The 13,610-nt window shown below is 40.3% G+C and overlaps 2 protein-coding genes across 2 annotated transcripts; both read left to right on the top strand.

The window, feature by feature from the left end:
* The first annotated feature begins 1,568 nt into the window (after positions 1–1,568).
* Positions 1,569–2,597, top strand: LOC122433831 (trace amine-associated receptor 7a-like). The gene is given in 1 exon segment (XM_043456789.1): positions 1,569–2,597. A coding segment is annotated over 1 exon segment (1,029 nt).
* An 8,763-nt stretch (positions 2,598–11,360) lies between these two features.
* Positions 11,361–13,408, top strand: LOC122433830 (trace amine-associated receptor 6). The gene is made up of 2 exons (XM_043456788.1): positions 11,361–11,511; positions 12,366–13,408. The coding sequence occupies exons 1-2, from the start codon at positions 11,361–11,363 to the stop codon at positions 13,406–13,408; spliced, it is 1,194 nt and encodes a 397-aa protein (XP_043312723.1).
* The last annotated feature ends 202 nt before the right edge of the window (positions 13,409–13,610 follow it).

Here is a 13,610-nt window from a genome sequence, read left to right as displayed (position 1 = left end):
GGTTGCAGCGAGCAGGCTGGTCCCCAGCTGCAGTGCGCAGTCTCATCCCCGTGTCTTCTCGTTGCCGAGCACGTGGGGCGGGGGCTTCAGGAGCTGCAGCACGTGGCCTCGGTTTGCGGCTCCCGGGCTCTGGGGCTCGGGCTCAGCTTTGCGGTGCACGGACTCAGTTGCTCCTTGGCCTCTGGGATCTTTCCTGATCAGGGATCGAACCTGTGTCTCCTGCACTGTTCGGGAGATTCTTACCACTGAGCCATCAGGGAAGCCCCAGAAAACACTTTTTTTAAAAACTAAGGTGAGATCTGTTCTAGAATGCTGAGAGGAAAAGGAGATTTGTCAGTGGTAAGATCCAGAGTGTAACATAGGAATATCCACATTCCAAAAGTCCTGTCAACATTTTAATTTTTTGAATATCTTCCATACTGCTCTCACGGCAACTCCAACAACAACAGGAGCAGAAACAGTGCTTTATTTGTACTTACACTTCCTTTGTTCCCTGAGGCAAACTACCCCACTTTCCCAAGTCAGAATTTTTAAATGTAAGCCTGAATCATTCAAATATTTAACATATGATTATTTAACTTCTTTGAGCTTTCCAGTGTGTGCTGTGGTAAAGAATCCGACTGCCAATACAGGAGACATAAAACACACATATTAGATCCCTGTGTTGGGAAGATCCCCTGGGAAAGGAAATGGCAATCCTCTCCAGTACTCTTGCCTGGAAAATTCCATGGCCAGAGGAGCCTGGTGGGCTATAATCCGTGTGGTCACAAAGAGTCAGACGCGACGGAGGGACTGAGCAACTGAGCTCACGCGTTTAATTTCTTTAACACAAATCAACACTGGTAGGGATAAAGAGTTTATTTGAAAGAGTTCTAGTGACATTCAACACAGAAATCATACATAAATGGTTCTAACAAAAGTGAAAGGGCAATATTTAATAATAGCAAATTATATGACTTTCAAATCCCACTCAAAGATTTTAAAGGATAGTCGCTATTCTGTTCCATGCAAAGCTAAAATGTCATTAGTAGGAAATTAGTAGGGCATAGACTTATTTTAGCATAAACATAATTGTTATTTAATTTTTTCTTTCTAAGCACCTTAAACTTATGGGGATTCAGTCTTAAGGGCTTTGGGAATTGAAATTATTTAGTTATATTCCTGAGGGGAGAGAGTGTTTGGGGCATTATCATTGCTCTGATAAATTAGGGAAATAATGCTAATAAAATGTGGTATTCGAACACATATCATGTAATACCTTCTTGAAGACAACCTCTCCTTTGATATGAAAAACGAGGTAAGATTTTTTAAAATTTAAATTAACAGCATTTTATATAATGTTGAAAATTAGCTGCTTATTCATTTGGAAGTGATTTTTTTACAAGATGAGGCTATGAATCACATTCCAAACATGCAAATAAAGATTTGCACTTATAAGGAATTAAAGACAGAATACTCTGGCAACTGCTGACATTGTATTTATCTTTTCTTTAAGGACATTTTGAAAACTAGAATGACATCCTGGGCCACAGAGGGTGACAGGTTTCCAGGTATCAAATCAGAGAATCATGAGCACTGCGTCTCCTGCCGCAGCTGTCCCGCTCTGCTACGAGCACCTGAACGGATCCTGTGTGAAAACCCCCTACTCGCCAGGTCCCCGCCTCATCCTCTACACCGTGTTCATCTTTGGAACTGTGCTGGCTGTATTTGGAAACCTCTTGGTAATGATGTCCATTCTCCACTTCAAGCAGCTGCATTCTCCTACCAACTTCTTGATCGCCTCCCTGGCCTGTGCGGACTTCTTGGTGGGAGTGACCGTGATGCCCTTCAGCACAGTGAGGTCCGTGGAGAGCTGCTGGTACTTTGGGCAGCGTTACTGTCAACTCCACTCTTGTTTTGAAGGCTCATTCTGTTACGCTTCCATCTACCACTTGTGCTTTATCTCTCTGGACAGGTACATTGCCGTCTCTGACCCCCTGGTCTATCCAGCCAGGGTCACTGTGTCTGTTTCTGGCTTGTGTATTGCCTTCTCCTGGCTCTTCTCGATTATCTTTTCTTTTTCCCTTCTTGGCACAGGAGCAAATGCAGCTGGCCTGGAGGATCTAGTAAGTGCTCTCACCTGTGTGGGAGGCTGTCAAATTGCAGTCAATCAGAGTTGGGTATTGGTGGATTTTCTATTATTTTTCATCCCCACCCTTGTGATGATAGTTCTTTATTCCAAGATTTTCCTCATTGCTAAACAGCAGGCTAGACAAATTGAGAGTCTGAGCAATAAGACTGGGTGATGCTCAGACAGCTACCAAGGCAGAGTGGCCAAGAGGGAGAGAAAGGCTGCAAGAACGCTGGGCGTCGCAGTGCTGGCGTTTCTCATCTCCTGGCTGCCTTACTTCCTAGATTCCATCATTGACGCCTTCCTAGGTTTCATCACTCCCACGTATGTTTATGAAATACTGGTTTGGATTGCTTATTATAACTCAGCTATGAACCCCTTGATTTATGCTTTCTTTTATCCCTGGTTTCGAAAAGCCATCAAACTCATTGTCACTGGCAAAGTCTTGAGAGAGAATTCCTCAACAGTAAATTTATTTTCCGGGTAAGCCCACATTTTAGATGGAGGAATTGAATATAGATTCACAGTGAACACACCATTGGGCAGAAAGCTTAATCATATACATGCAAGATCTTGTAAAGTAAAAGAATAAGTTATGCTTCCAATATGACCTGAAGGCTTAAATTCAGTTTCATCATTCTTTGGTCAATATAACATAAAAACCTGGTTGTTATGGAAACAGCATGACCTTGGAGCCAGAAACGTGGCATTTTACCTTTGATTTCGGGCTGCTACTTGTCTCTGAACTTCACTGTACAATCTCTAGTCATTAATCCCTTCCTTGCAGCATTCTTGAGAAAATGTAAAAAAAGGTATAGATAGAAACTGTAATGTTTTGTTATTCAAAATCCTCCCTTTTATTACTTTATAATAGTTTAATTCCTGGTTATAGCTTCTCTTTATTCCTCTGAAATATTTTTTTAATTAATATTACAGTGTAAGTGTAGCTGGGGAATGCTTAGAGATTTTCTGACTCAGGAAGGGCAAAGTAGTGACTGCCCTGTCAGATGTTCAGACTTGTGAGTCCAGAAATATAATCTCAGAATTGGGTAAAATCAACCCAGAGATAAATGTATCGACTATAATATCTGTCCAATTGTTTACTATGGGAAAGGTAATTGATGTTATAAATAACATTCATTTGTTGAATGGGCTACTTCCTGGTGATTGTCTGCTCATAAAATTTTGGCGGACTTTATAAATCTTACCAGTTAACCTATGTTTAGAGCACACACGAGTTTTTAACATTGTCATTTGTTATTGTACTTTATGTTAAATTAGCTTACTGTTTTGTTCACTTTTGCATTGTTTCAAAGATTATTTATAAGGATTTTCAATAATATACATGAAAGCCCAAATTACAAATATGTTCCAAAAAATACAGAACTGAAATGAAGGATATAAAAAGATGACAGACAGAGGCTGATAAATGCATTTTATATAACCCACAAATATGAAATTGAACAAGTTAAGCAATTCACATTGTATAGAAGCCAGTCAACTTTTCAGACATGGAGACTTGTTTTTGGTACTAAGACGAGAGAATGCTATATTTCTGTATTTTTAAATAAATTGCTTGATTCTCTTCTAATTTTATTTTCTAGCAATCAGATATCAAGTTTGAGAAATCAGAGCATCATATCATTGGGACAGGGATGAGTATATGTCAAAATATCCTTGTTTATTTCTCTAATTTCTCATTTAATATAAATCAATCGTATATTAGGGATGTCGTTTCTGATTATTATTAAACAAATGCTTTCAGTTGGTAAACCTTTTCTGAGATTGTATATTATTTCTGATTTAATGTACTTATGAGAAACTCTGTCATCTTTACTTGATAGTTAAATATGAAACAAATTATTTAAAGGCACCCTAGACTGCTTAGCATTAGTTTACCCTCAACTCTTCACTTCTGACAGTGAAAATCATCAATTTATTTTGATTTACTGCTTTCAAAAATACAATCTTTGTTGTTGCTCAGTCACTAAGTCACGTTTGACTCGTTGCAACCCCATGGACTGCAGCATACCAGGCTTCCCTGTCCTTCACTATCTTCCAGAGTTTGCTCAAAGTCATCCTCTGTCTCTGTCACCCCCTTCTCCTCCTGCCCTTAATCTCTCCTAGCATCAGGGTTTTTTTCCAATGAATTGGCTCTTGCCATCAGGTGTGGCTCAGCTGGATAAGAATCTGCCTGCAATGTGGGAGATCTGGGTTCAATCCCTGGATTGGGAAGATCCCCTGGAGAAGGGAAAGTCTACCCACTCCAGTATTCTGGCCTAGAGAATTCCTCGACTCTATAGTCCATGAGGTTGCAAAGAGTTGGACATGACTGAGCGACTTTCACTTCACATCAAGTGAACAGAGTATTGGTGCTTCAGCTTTAACATCAGTCCTTCCAGTGAATATTTAGGGTTTATCTCCTTTAGGATTGACTGGTTTAATCTCCTTGCTGTCCAAGGAACTCTCGAGAGTCTTCTCCAGCACCACAATTGGAAAGCATCAGTTCTTTGGTACTCAACCTTCTTTATGGTCCAACTGTCACATCCATACATGACTACTGGAAAACCATAGCTTTGACTCTACAAACCTTTGTCAGCAAAATGATGTCTTTGCTTTTTATTATGCTGCCTGGGTTTATCATAGCTTTCCTTACAAGGAGCAAGCGTCTTCTAATTTCATGGCTGCAGTTACTGTCAGCAGTGATTTTGGAGCCCCCCAGAAATAACATCTGTCACTGCTTCTGCTTTTTTCCTATTCTATTTGCCATGAAGTGATGGAATCAGATGCCATGATTTTAGTTTCCTGAATGTTGAGTTGTAAGCCAGCTTTTCACTCTTCTCTTTCACCCTCATCCACAGGCTCTGTAGTTCCTCTTTACTTTCTGCCATTAGAGTGGTATCATCTGCGTATCTGAGGTTATGGACATTTTTCTCGGTAATCTTGATTCCAGTTTGCAATTCATTCATTCTGGCATTTCACAGGCCAGATGTACACAGGCCAGTACATTTAGATGTACTCTGAATATAAGTTAAATTAGCCGAGTAACAATATACAGCCTTGTCTTTCTGCTTTCCCAATTTTGAACCAGTCCTTTGTTGCATGTCTGGTTCTAACTGTTGCTTCTTGTCCTGCACGCACGTTTTTCAGGAGACAGGGAAGGTGGTCTGGTATTCCCATCTCTTGAATAATTTCCCACAGTTTGTTGAACCATACAGTCAAAGGCTTTCATGAAATCGATGGAGAAGTAGATATTTTTCTGGAATCTCCTTGCTTTCTCCGTGATCCAGTGAATTTTGGCAATTTGATCTCTGGTTCTTCTGCCTTTTCTAAGCCCAGTTTGTACTTCCAGAAGTTCTCGGTTCACTGTTAAAGCTGAGCTTGAAGGATTTTGAGCATAACCTCACTAGCATGTTAAATGAACACAATTGCATGGTAGTACAATTCTCTGGTGAACATTCTCTGGCATTGCCCTTTTTTGGAATTGGTTTGAAAACTGACCTTTTCCAGTCCTGTGGCCACTGCTGAGTTTTCCAAATTTGCTGGCATATTGAGTGCAGCATATTCACAGCATCGTATTTTAGGATTTGAAATAGCTCAGCTGGAATTCCATCACCTGCACTAGCTTTGTTCCTTATGATGCTTCCTAAGGCCCAGTTGACTTCTCACTCCAGATGTCTGGCTCTAGGTGACTGACCACACCATTGTGGTTAATCCGAGTCATTAAGACCTTTTATATATAGTTCTTCTGTGTGTTCTTGCCACCTCTTCTTAATATCTTATGCTTCTGTTAGGTCCTTACCATTTCTGTCCGTTATCGTGCCCATCCTTGTGTGAAGTGTTCCCTTGATGTCTCCTGATTTCTTGAAGAGATCTCTAGTCTTTCCCAGTCTGCTGTTTTCCTCTGTTTCTTTGCATTGTTCATTTTAAAAGGTCTTCTCATCTCTCTTTGCTATTCCTGGGACTCTGCGTTCAGTTGGGTATATCTTTCCCTGTCTCCTTTGCTTTTCGCGTTTCTTCTTTCCTGACTATTTGTGAACCCTCCTCAGACACCACTGTGCCTTCGTCAGTGCAGTGACTTTCTCTGATCATGTGCCACCAGAGATAGAGAAACCGTACTTCCTCATTTCAAAAATGAAAAAGCTAAAATCAAAGTTTAAAAGTCTGCTGAATATCTAAAGCTTCTGGATTCAAATAAGCACTCTAACATCTCGTTCGATGCATTTATACTTGTCTTTCTTTTGTTTTAGTAGACTTTCACATATATTAGACAATCATTTAGTTTTAACACCTCCTTTCCTAGGTCAACATTTTATTCTGTCTAAAATTATAAATATTTTAGAACTTCCTTATTAAGAAAACAACAAGCACTTGCCCTCATCTCTCTCTTGTGTAATTTACTCTGGCTCTGTGCGGACTGGTCTATTGGCCTTTGCTTCAGCGAACACTTACTGAGTGTTTCTGGTATGTAACACATGAGCTTTGGAGCTGGCAGGGTACAACGATAAAAGCCATCTAAACCTAAGAGTGCTTTGTCTAAGTCGTGGATCTTTCACTGTGTCCTTGGGACCACCTTACCTCCCCACTCAGGCTTCACAACAGCTCTATGTGCAAGGGAATGTTATTACTATATTATTATTGTTTTACATCATAAGTGAGGAACCCGGGGTATAAAGAAGTGAGTCTCATGCCCAAGATAGCATATTCATTAAACAATAGAGCCAGTGTTCTGGCTTTCCAGGTGGTGCTAGTGGTAAAAATCAGCCTGCCAGTACAGGAGACACAAAAGACGCAGGTTCGATCCCTGGGTCAGGAAGATCCCCTGGAGTAAGGACTGACAACCTAGTTAGGTATTCTGGAAAATTTCATGAACCGAGGAACCTGCCAGCCAACATTCCATGGGGCTGGAAAGAGTGAGATGTGACTGTGTGTATACACATACTCTCTCTCTCTCACACACACACAGAGCCAGTATTCACATCCAGGGAGTCAGAAATTAAGTGAAATAACCAGTAACTAAATTTTCTCCCCTGATGTGGTCCAGCCACTGCCATCAAGTCACTGGGAGCAATATGAAAACAAACTTTGTACTAATTATTTCAAAGGAAAAATTCAGCCATCATAAAGGAAAGGCTAAACAAAATTCTTTGGAGATATGGGGACACTGGTGGGAATAATTGATTTCCTGTGACATATCATTTCAACCTACACTTCTTCATTATATATTTTACTGTATGAGGTTCCCCCCCCACCGAGGGTGAAGGGAGGATCATTTAGATAAATTGCATCTTAATTTCTATGGCAGGATTGGTCTGCACATCAAACAAATACAAACAATATTGTTGTTTCTATTAATAACTATTTGGTTCCTTTGAGCCTCTTCTCTACAGCAAGACTTCTACTTTCAAAACATTTCAAGGCACTTTTGAGTATTATGAATTTCCAAATTGCATACAATTTTTTAATGGAAATCATGTATTATTATGATAAGGAATGATTATATTTTCAAATCTTGTGCTCCTTTAATAGCTCATTTATTTACAGTACCTTATAATTTTATTATTTATTTATTTTATCTTATTTGACTGTACTGGGTCTTAGTTGTAGCACATGGGGTCATAGTTCCCTGACCGGGAACTGAAAGCAGGCTCCCTGAATTGGGAATGGAGAGTCTTCGCCACTGGACCACCCGGGACGTCCCAGCACCACCTGGTAAAGTGTGTCTTCATTTTCTTCATTAATGAAAAGCTAGAACAATAGAGGTTGGAAATGTGTATCTACATAGCCCCTGCCATCTTAGAACCACTTTGTTCATTTGTCTGTTACACTGCTTTCTGCTTTCTGATGATCTGGTTGGTATATTGTGTCCCCCTCTCTCCCCAAAAGTGTGCTCCTCAGAGGAATATAACCGGCTCTTCATATGAAAACCTCTAAGGTGGACCTCCCACCGTATGTAGAATATAGGAGAGAGCCAAACACTGGAATAGCAAATAGCATATATTCCTCTAATAGGTTTTTCTGAGTAACAAAAACAATGTAGAAAGACTCAGCACAACTCTTTTCATAGTCGACATTAGATATTACTTTTCCTATGTAGTTGATTTCTCGGATATCTGCTTCTATTGGAAGAGATTTCACTGTCTCAAAAGTTTGGAATTGACCAGGGGCTGCCCTGGTTTATTTTGAGGGTTATTTTATGCAAAAATACCACCTTAGTTATTAAAAAGTTTCAGAAATAAGAACATTTGTAAAAAAGAAAATTCAAGGAACCAACAGATACTTGCCAAGTATAAACTTTGCCAACTCAGGACATCAGAGACAGCAGCAGCAACCATAGCAGGGACAGCTTTATGTTTTGGCAGAATTTCACAGAAGAAAAGTGTGTTTTCATATCAATATATAAGAAATAGATTATTTAAGAATAAAGGGCAGTTCTGTAAATTGAACAAACAATATAACACACGCATTTTATTGTTCTTATTGTTCTCACTCTCCTCTGAAAAATAAGGAGTTTGACTTCGTTCAGCACTGATCCCCAGACTGGCATCTCAACATAAATTAATTAAGATTGAAAGACATTACAAAGAATAAATATTGAGATTTAACTTTACAAACATGTTTCCTTCTGTGTCGGTTCTGTGCACCTTTTAGGAGCCTGGTCTTCATTTGAGGTCTCTGCTCTTTCACAGCAATGAGGGGGCATCCTTTGCATTCTTCCTCGTGGTGGTGGAACATTCACCCCCCAACCTCCCAGAAACCCCCAAAGGTCATCAGATTGTACCAGTCTTGCCTCCCCCCAATATTGTCAACACTGGCACAGGGTCCTTCTTCCTTTTTGCATCTTAATGTTAATTCTGAGCACTCAGTCATTCTCTCAGAACTATAATACATATATATATACTTTTACATACGTATATGTATAAAACATTTAAAGTGTGAACACTTGCTCTGTTAAATACTGAATCATGTGCTTTAGCAATACTAAGCCTAATAATTATCGTACTAACTCTTTGTTGAAGGTAAAATTATCGTCTCCATTTCACAGCTGAAAATACTGAAGCCTGGGCCAGTTTTGAAGTTGGGGAGAGCCTGGGTTCAATCCTAGGACAATTGGATCCAGGGTTTGTGCTCTTGACCATGCACTAATCTGCTTCACAGTTTCTAGAAATTCTCTCCTTCTAGAATATCACATGCATCCTGCCTCTGTCCTTACTTAGGACTTGTAATTTACTAGATACAATCTTTTATCTGGAACCCCTAGGACTGTTAGAAATCAGACTTTTTTCTTTTTTCTTTTTTTTTTATTTAAAAGGCCTATCCATTAAATATTTGGAATATACCAGTGGATTGTGTGAAGCACTTGTCATCAATGCATTATTTCTGCATCAATACTCAGAGAGTCAAAACAGTATTAATGTATCTGCATGAATATTCAGATAGACTGATAAGAAATTAACACTAGAAATAGCCTCATGTTAAGTGTTTGTCAACAAATTAATTAGACACAAATTTTCAATGTTATAGATTTTAGAATTTTAGAATGTGGACCTGTACTAAAACCTGAAATCCCTCCAATTTGGGTGTCTAATCACTGGCACCGGTCTTTCCAGCTCACTTGCTCTAGGAAGCCAACTGCATTCCAGCTTTCACCTCTGGCTTACAGGCGTTCATGACTCACCCACCTTCAGCGTCAGCACCATCATCCTACTCAGTCCTTAGGAGTGAAGTCATAAACGGGAAGGAAAGACCCTGCACTTGTTTTATTATTTTTGCTAATGGTTATTATATCTCTAACTCTACTATGCTATACTAACCTGTATTATTCTATATTATTGGTAACGTAATGTAGAAATTAATTGCATTTAAGCATAAGTTAAGTCTTTTCCTACCTTACCTCTATTCACACAGCTCTTTATGGTGGGTATTATCACTCCCAAATCAGAGCTGAGCAATCTGATGCCAGGAGAGTTCCGGTAAACTGTCCAAGATTACAAGTCCAGGGTTTACCCTTGGTACTTTCTGATTCAAAGCCCTGTACAGTCATTCTCTAGGGACATTGTCTTCCCAACTTAGGAGATGGGCTCCCCCAATAGCTTATACCAAACTCGTGTGGTGTAGCTCATCACTTTTCCAGAAATGACATAAAGAGTAGAAATCAAACTCAATGACAGCAGAATAACAGAAGATCTCTTCAAAATAATAATGCAATTGATAATAAAGCTCTCTGAAATACGAGCAGCCCTACTCACTGGTCTCAGTCCAAACAGCTGTCCTCTCAGCTCAGCTCCTCATCACCTCTCTGACCTTGGCTGACCTTCTGGTGGGTGGTGGTTTTGACACTCAGCACCGTGAGGAGAATGAAAGGAGGCCCTGGTGGTCCAGTGGTTAACACTCCATGCTTCCAATGCCAGGACATGGAAGCAACACTGCTGTCTCTCTATAGCTGAATGGATAAGGAAGATGTGCACATATACAAGGTGAACTACTGCACAAATGCGCTCATTTCACATGCTAGCAAGGGAAAGCTCAAAATCCTTCAAGCCAGGCTTCAACGGTACATGAACCAAAAACTTCCAGATGTACAAGCTGGATTTAGAATTTTCTGTACCTTCCACACAATTTGGTTTTGAACCTAAAACTCCTCTAAAAATATTTTGTTTAAAATGAACATAATTACACCTACAGTATCAGGTGATGACTGCTAAATGTCTGACAATAGACACTCTCATTATGTGCAACTTGCCTTCAAAGCTATGAATCCAGGTTTTTGAATGACTTGTGTTGATTTTCACCCTTTGATACTTTGCTGTAATTTCTTCCTTGCCAACCATTCTAATGAAAATCACCCAGGAGAGTGTCTTAGTTTCCTAGGCTGCCGTAACAAACAGCCACAATCTTGCCAGCACTATTCTCTCACAGAAATGTATTCTCTCACAGTCCTGTAGACTAGAAGTCTGAAAGCAAGGTATTGACAGGCCATGCTCCCCTCCCATGGCTCTGGGTAGAGTCATTCTCTATCTCTTCCAGCTTCTGGAGGCTCTAAGCATTCCTTGGTTTGCGGTAGCATCATTCCATTCTCTGCCTCCATTTGCACAAGGCCATTTCTCTACTCTCCCTGTTTCTCAACTTCTGTCCCTTAGAAGGACACTGCTCTTGGATTTAGGGCCCTTGTTCATAGTACAGGGTGATCTCTTTATTAAATCCATGAAGGCCTCTTTTCCAAAGAAGATCTGATTCTGGGGGTTAGAACATGGACATTTCCTTTGCAAGGGCGGGGATAACATGGAACCCACTACAGAAGGGAATGGGAAGTCTTCTGTTTGTGAGCATCCCACAGCAGCAGTACAGAGGGTTTACACCCATTTCTCACGTGGATGGAGAGACATTGCAATCTGCTTCCAGTGACAATATCCTAAGAAGACAACGATCTTTTCTCCACCAGCGCTAACCGTAGTAGAAGCTCAGAAAGGAGGGTGTGTCTAAACACACGAATGGTGCTTCTAGCGCTTTCATTGCAAGTTGCTCCCAGTGTGTCTTCTCTTTGCTGTTTGTTGGTGTCCAGTGAAGATGCAGAACTGATTCTTCACCGGAGAAAAAAAAACAAGTGTTAATTTTCACTGCTTGTACCCTATTTTTTTTTTGTACCCTATTTTATCTTTGTAATAAAAATTCAAGAAAGCGTCCAGAGCAGAAGTGAGAATAGGGGAAGATTTCAAGTCTAAGAAGAAAAAAAAGTCTTTGGCTAACTTAATGCAAGGAGTTACTTTGTAGAATAACTGTCTTAATAATTACTCGTGAAAATAATCTTCCAAATTCACACGTTGCTCTACAGGGATTGCATCTAGGGATTTTCCTATAGATGGCATTTATTTATCTGGGAGGACTGTGTGCTTTAGGCAGTAATGCAGATAAACCTAACAGGAGATGATGCTTTCAGTCCATAATTACTTCTCATATCACTCCCTGTTGAAAAGAGGAACTTTGGAGGTAAAACATCTAAAAATATTTAGGACTTTACCAAATTAAGGGAACTAAGCATTAGTCAAAAGTAACCCCTAGTGATATTGGCCAATGTAATTTTTTGTATTTTATTTTGCTATTGAACACAATTGAGATTTATAGTAAAAAAAAAAATGGAAAATTGAAAAACAATATTACTAACATGTGATCATTTCCTCAGGCATCCTACTGTATGTTTTTCCCTCAGAAGCATTGAAAGTCTGTGAAATCAAGGACAGAATTCTCCAGATGTAAGAGGAGATCATGAGCAACTCATCCCCCTCTGCAGCTGGGCCGCTCTGCTACGAGCACCTGAACGGATCCTGTGTGAAAACCCCCTACTCGCCCGCATCCCGGGTGATTCTCTACACGGTGTATGGCTTTGGGGCTGTCCTAGCCGTGTTTGGGAACCTCCTGGTGATGACTGCCATCCTGCATTTCACGCAGCTTCACTCACCAACCAATTTTCTCATCGCCTCTCTGGCCTGTGCAGACTTCCTGGTGGGAGTGACTGTGATGCCCTTCAGCATGGTCAGGTCCGTGGAGAGCTGCTGGTACTTCGGGCGAACTTTCTGCACTTTTCACACGTGCTTTGACACAGCATTTTGTTACTCTTCTCTCTTCCACCTGTCCTTCATCTCCATCGACAGGTACATTGCTGTGACTGACCCCCTGGTCTATCCCACCAAGTTCACGGTGTCTGTGTCAGGGGTCTGCATCAGCATCTCCTGGATCCTGCCCATCACTTACAGTGGTGCCGTGTTCTACACGGGTGCCCATGAGAATGGGCTGGAGGAACTGTCTAGGGCCCTCAACTGTGTAGGAGGTTGCCAGACAGTTGTAAATCAAACCTGGGTGTTGATAGATTTTCTGTCCTTCTTTATACCTACCCTTGTTATGATAATTCTCTACAGTAATATTTTTCTTGTGGCCAGACAACAGGCCAAAAAGATAGAAAATACTGGTGGCAAAACAGAGTCATCATCAGAAAGTTACAAATCCAGAGTGGCCAAGAGAGAGAGGAAAGCAGCTAAAACCCTGGGCATCACGGTCATAGCATTCATGATTTCGTGGTTACCATATAGTATTGACTCATTGATTGATGCCTTTATGGGCTTCATAACCCCGGCCTATATTTATGAGATTTGCTGTTGGTGTGCTTATTACAACTCGGCCATAAACCCTTTGATCTATGCTTTATTTTACCCTTGGTTTAGGAAAGCCATCAAAGTTATTGTGAGTGGTCGGGTTTTCAAGAATAGTTCTGCAAGCCTGAATTTGTTCTCTGAACAAATGTAAGCCATTGGGTTGATGAAGATATCTTTACATTTTCCAAATGAAATGAATTTTTAAAAATCAAATAAGACTGTTACTGAAGAGAAAGCAGATTGCTTTTCCAGTTTAATTGGAAAAGTCAATATGTTTCAGTCTTGCTGGGATGCTCACTTCCTGTTGCTTCTCCAAAATATTTATTTGACTCATAAATGTTAAATCCCTATGT

Source organism: Cervus canadensis, chromosome 33, assembly GCF_019320065.1.
Source record: "Cervus canadensis isolate Bull #8, Minnesota chromosome 33, ASM1932006v1, whole genome shotgun sequence".
Taxonomy (NCBI): Eukaryota; Metazoa; Chordata; class Mammalia; order Artiodactyla; family Cervidae; genus Cervus; species Cervus canadensis.
Note: the sequence above shows the minus strand (reverse complement) of the source record. Positions and strands in the feature narration are given on the sequence as shown.